The sequence below is a fragment of the Alligator sinensis genome, unplaced genomic scaffold (assembly GCF_000455745.1).
Source record: "Alligator sinensis unplaced genomic scaffold, ASM45574v1 scaffold31_1, whole genome shotgun sequence".
Lineage (NCBI taxonomy): Eukaryota > Metazoa > Chordata > Crocodylia > Alligatoridae > Alligator > Alligator sinensis.
The window spans coordinates 4202937-4208741 of NW_005841884.1; the positions used below are offsets into that span (position 1 = coordinate 4202937).

Genomic DNA, 5805 nt, shown 5'->3' on the forward strand with positions numbered 1-5805 from the left:
TGGCATCTTCTCTAAAGTCTTATCAGCTCCCAAAACAGCTTCCCAGGGGTATCAGCCACCACAGCTAAGGTAGAGCAGCTCTGATACTTCTCCAGCTTATGCCAGGGGGTAGGCAGAGGCAGGGGAGGGGTGGATTCAAAGTGGGGGAAGAGGTGCAGACACCTCAGTCAGTGTCACCAAGGAACAGCAGCTGAGGACTCGAAGTCCCCAAATTGAGTAAGAATTCCTCCCTCCCTTTCCCTCTATGCTCTGTGGTGGCTCTCCCCTACACACCCTTGCTGCTATCTCTGGCTGCCCCAGGGGTTGGGGCTGGGGCCAGGGTGGGAAGAGCTCTAGAGCTGCTTTAGAGCAAGACTCTATGGGGTGTGTACTCATCTGGGGAAGCAGCTGTGATGGGCAGGTCGCCCTGCCATGCCACTCCCCCCCCCCCCCCCCCCCGCCATATTTCCTGCCAGCCAAGGAGCAAGCAAGGGGGAAGGGAACCCACTGCTGCTGCTTTTGTTTCTGACCAAGTCTAGCTCCACATGAAGGCCAACTGGAGCAGGACAGAAGCAGCTCTGGAGTCTTCCATCTGTACTCATGTCAGCTGGGGACAGCAGCAGCAGTGGGCAGGGGAGGGGACGAAGGAGGGGAGGGAAACATGCACAGCGGGGCAGGGAAGGGTGAAGGAAAATTGTTACTTGATTGAGTGATTTTTTTTAAAAGGGTTTGGTTTATCTCTGCCTTTTGAAGAGTTTCCAGGCTATGAGAGATGATTTCCCCATGTGAGTGGTGATTGAAGTTGTACTGCCAGACTAATATGTGTGGTGCCAATTCAGTTGGGTTAATTCCCTGTTGCAATATCAGATTGGATTCTGAAGCAGCAGACAATCTCCCTGGTGATAAGAGCTTCAGCTGACATTGAGACTATTTACTTACAAATTTTTGTACTGACATGTTTTACTGCCAGTAAAAAACATGTTCTCGACCACTGAAAAATGGTAAACCCTGCTGCCCTTATCACATGGTTCTCCTACTCACCCCCACAACCTGGCACCTCCAGGGTACACGGCACCATGCTTCCCCCCCCCACACACACCTGGCCCCTGTGGCAGAAGTGGGCGAGTGGGAGGTGGGGGAGAAATTATGCTGATCATTGGAGAGTGGCAGGGGGGAAGGGGGTGCAGAACATTACCTGCCCCTGCTCTCTGCTTGGGCAACAGTTGGTACAACTTCTGCTGTAACAGTGTGAGATTGGCTGCTGTACCTGAGGGATGGGCTCATTTCACGTTGCAGCAGCAGGTCAGTCAACATGGATTCCATGGGGCTACTCCAGATGCCCGATTCACTCCACCCTTCCCCTGAACCCCCAAAAACACTTCTAGTTGCAGGGCTGCACCTCTCATGGCCAAACATGCAGAAGGGCACATTTGCCACACTTTGCTTATCCCCATCCCCCACAGATGGACAGACTACAGTGCATGAGGCTGCTCCTGCTCGGCTCCCTATAGCCAGGTTGCACAGGGCTGCCCTGACATGGAACAGATCCCTTGGAGATAAGGGGCCATGCTGGTGTCCCCTCTAAGCCCCTTGACCCAACCTCCCCCCTCTTAGTCCACCACCCCTCCTTTCCCTGCCAGTCCAGCTGCCTCTACCCCATCCAGGCATGGACTCCCACCCTCCTTCTCTCCTTCCTCCCAGCTCCTCAGCTCCCTCCTGGCTACACCACCCCTATTCCTGTATCTTCCAGACAAATAGCTGTAGGAAGAAGACAGCACATGGGTAGAAAAGGGAGAGTGGGACCAAGGAAATACAAAGCCCTGAGAATAACGCTTACAGCTGAGTTCTTCACTCCCATTCAGACATCAGGTTGCACTGCTGTGCTCCGTCTGTCCTTCAAGCTTCTTTTCAAGAGGATTCTTCAATCTGCTTAACTATTTTTGCTTATTTTTATGAAGGGCTCATTTTCTTACAGACTTTCTGAACAGGTATTTTTAGCTTTTTTTTTTTTTTATGGGCAGTTAGTAATTTTATGGGCAGTTGGCAAACTTAGTTTGAGGTAATCTGGAAAATAGCTGAAGAAGAAGGAAGTCCAGGTATTCTTGAAGATTCATTCTTTCCCACAAAAAAGAGAAGACAAACAGCAGAAGATACCAAAACCAAAGTGTTGGCTGGATTAGTAGTATAAAGAGAGAGGAGGTGGCTTCATGTGATATTGTCCATTTTCTGTGATAAGAAAGTTGGATGTGGTTTGGATAGTCTTGAATTGCATAGTAGAACTACTGTTCTGGGTGTCAGACCAGGCTAACGTAGTCAGTGAGGAGTGAAATTAGCCACAAAAACTGTAGTTTAGTGAATAAATACACCAAGAACATGAAACTCTGTAACTTGCACTCAAAAGGACATCAGTATAATGAATCATAGTATTAAGCTATGGGACGTAAAATTCTTCAGTTGCCTATCTTCCAGTGCTAGGAGCCAGGTAACAAGAGTTATTAGAAATTCTCTCGCATGAGAAAATAATTTGACACTGAATCCTGGTGGGAGGATTCACATGATGAAATGTTAAACTCATGGTCTGCAACCTACAAAGAAAGGTCAATATCAGTGAAAAGGAGAGGGTGTGGTATTTGCTATCAATATGTTTACCTTTTAAAGAGTTATTGTCCAGAGTTTGGAAGCACAGGCTCTGAAATCCTCCTGGGTTGCTGATCTCATTGAGAAAGATCCCCATGGTGCACTATCTGGTGTACATCTGTTACAGGCACGTATATGTGCAGACATGCCTGTTAGGGAGGAAAGGACTTTGTCCATAGCATTGTCTTCACTGTTTAAAGTATTTCAGAGGCTGTTGAGGAAGTGAGGCAGAGACTGAACCCTCACAACTGTGTTCACTGACCTGATTCAACCTAATCTTCCTCTGATACAGAAGACCATGGTAAAGAGAGTGGCAATTGTTGGAGCTGGTGTCAGTGGATTGGTGTCTGTAACAGGGAAAGGACAGCTCCGTTTCTTTGATGCTACAAAGTTGCAAGTACAGGTGAGAGTCAGGTCAGGGACAGGGCAAAGTTAATTACTTAGTAAACACAGTTGGGAAGGGGATGGCACCCGGGGTGAATGTTAACTGATTAGGAGCCAGCAGCTACTTAAGTCCACAGCAAGAGGTTTTCCTTTGCCCCCTGAGGCACAGTGTGAAGAGATTCAGCGGGGACACCAGGAAGGGCAGACCCAGCACTGGAGCAGCTTGCTGATAAGACTGGCCGACTGGGTGTAGGTAACCACAGTGACCAGCAAAGCAAGGAGGTGAGCAAGAGAGGAGAAACTTGCTGGATGAGACAAGATCCCACAGAGGAAGAATCCGCTGGTACCGGCAGGAAAGAGAAAAAGAGAGCAGGACTAGAGTGGAGCTGACTGGCTTGGGGGGATGGGCTGCACAGTGATGGAGGGCAAAGGGAAGACCACGAGCTGTGAGAACAGCCAGGGTTCTCCACAACCTGCGGGGATGTTACTAATAAACCAGTTTTCTTTTGTCTTGCTTCTGGGGCGATGTACTACACCCTCATTCATTGGGGGAATAAACTTCTTTTTCTTCCATCATTCCAAAGCGTGGCAGGCGAGCCCCAGGGGAGAGAGATTTCGTTATTCACCCCCACCTGGCCACAGTGTCCATTAAGTGCTGTCTGGAGGAGGGGCTTCAGCCCACCTGCTTTGAAAAAAGCAATGACTTTGGGGGACTCTGGAGGTTCACAATAAGTGTAGCTTGATTGCCTGTGGCTGTAAATGGCTAATTCTGCCCATCAGACTTCCACCCAACACCTTTGATGTAGCTGATGGACATTCTCCCCAAAGCCCAGTTTTTGCCAACTCTCCAGTGACTAACCTATCCTTTTGGGAAAAGGAGAAGGTAAAGTAAAGAAATCAGCCTATCCAATATTCAATACTTGTCCAAATATTGCTGGAAAAACTGTCCCAACATGGCCTTTTTGTAAAATAAAAGAAATGCACATTCAACCAAATGATAATTGAGTTCCTTAGATTCATTTTATGCCCTGAAGTCCTGAAAATGGACCCCTGGAAGGTTCAGGCCATCTGCGAGGGGAAAGCCCCCTGAAATGTCAAGGAACTTCAAAGATTCCTAAGGTATGTAAACTTCTACTGCAGATTCATTGTCTATTTTGCCCACGAAGTGTGTCCTCTCACTGTACCATTGCAGCAGAATGCTCAGTTCTGCTGTTCAAAGGAAGCCCAGCAAGTGTTCAAACCCCTGAAACAGGCCTTCATTTCTGATCCTGTGCTTGCTCGTCCTGACCCAGCCCTGCCATTTGTGGTAGAAATGGACACATCTAGCACAGACATAGGTGGCATGATCTTCCAACCACAGGGTCCTAAACAAAACTTACAGCCCTGCATTTTCTTTTCCCAAAAACTTACCCCAGTGGAACAGAATTATGAGATCCTGGATTGCAAATTCCTGGCCTTCTACTTGCCTTCAGGGAGTGGCAGCATTATTGAGAATGAGCACAGTACAAGGTACAGATCTTCACTGACCACAAAACCTTATTTCTGTAAGGCAGAAGCTCTCAATCAGAGGCAGCTGTGCCAGGCATTGTTTTTCCTCCCATTTTGACTTCCAAATAATGTACCAACCTAGGTCCAGGAATAGAAAAGCAAATGCCCTATTCAAAAAGATGGAATATGATGCCAGTCCTGTGCAGGCACCAATTGAACCCAGCCCTCCCTGAAGCCACACAATCTGATTGGCACCACGCAACCAATATACCTGCTAACCTTGTTTCAAGCTGCCACCTGAGAGGAAATTTCCTCCCCAAGGCTGCCATCTCTTGACAGCCCCACTGTGTGTAGGCAAGATTTATATTCATGTGAAGTAGGATAAAGTGCCACCGGAGACCCAAATGGAGCATGGTTAGGAGTGGCAACCGTATTGAAAGGTGTCAAGTGACCTCAGCTTTAGAGCCCTAGTGGGCATGGAAGCAGAGATGGGGTCCAGCACGCCTCACTGCTGTGCATTTAGGGAATATGGGCACTGCATTTAGAGAATATGAGCCCACCTTCTCGCTCACCATGCCTTGATGATAATTAATTAATTGATGTTGATTAAGCAGGAGACTGCCCATTTCTTGCCCTGATGCCAGGGGACACTATCTGTGGCTCTGTTCCTCCCCTACACTGCAGCCCAAGCCTTGCAGATGGCATCCAGATGTTATCCATATCACCAGCCCCGCACTGGGCCCCCGAATCCTGCTAGTTGGACCCCACTTAGAACCTTCTATTCAGGCGGCCAATTCTGCCTTCATTCCCGGCTGCATAGCTCCCGGAGCTGCTTCCCCCTTATGGGTGTGGTCCCCTCAGGACCTTTGGCTCTGCTAGCCCTGGCCCAGCTCCAAGCCAGTTGGGACCCCAGGCCCTCAGCTCTTGAGCGTTCCTTGCCGTGGGCCCCTGGCCCTTCGACCCTTCCGGTCCTGGCCCCAGCATGGACCAGTCGTGGGATGTCAAGACAAGTTAAGAGTCTATGGCCCGATTTTCTCTCTCTCTCTCTCTCTCTGGGCTCCACCTTCTAGACCCTACAAAGGGGTAACCCACCCGGTTGTGGGAGCTGGGTTTAAGGCCCCCCAACCCGCCTTTCACCGGGGTGGTAACTGGCCTGGCATTTCCTGGGGGCTCCCTCATCACTGAGAGCCCCACCAGGCCACCCACTCCCAGCAGGGTGCAGTTTTTGGTTATGCCTGGGACCAGGAGCCTCCTGACCATCCCCTATAGCTCCTCCCGATGATACCAGCAGCCCTGCAGCCAGGCAATGTTGTTGAC

At 49.5% G+C, this 5805-nt stretch overlaps 1 protein-coding gene across 1 annotated transcript in view; it reads left to right on the top strand.

Moving 5' to 3' along the window:
- LOC102377787 (dimethylaniline monooxygenase [N-oxide-forming] 1-like) overlaps nucleotides 1-5805 on the top strand; it is a 24427-nt gene that overhangs the window by 3411 nt on the left and 15211 nt on the right. Inside the window, exons 3-4 of the mRNA XM_025196724.1 lie at nucleotides 2909-3019; nucleotides 3585-3734. Coding sequence (XP_025052509.1) covers nucleotides 2915-3019; nucleotides 3585-3734 — 255 coding nt within the window. The 5' untranslated portion in view covers nucleotides 2909-2914. The remainder of the gene's footprint in view (nucleotides 1-2908; nucleotides 3020-3584; nucleotides 3735-5805) is intronic.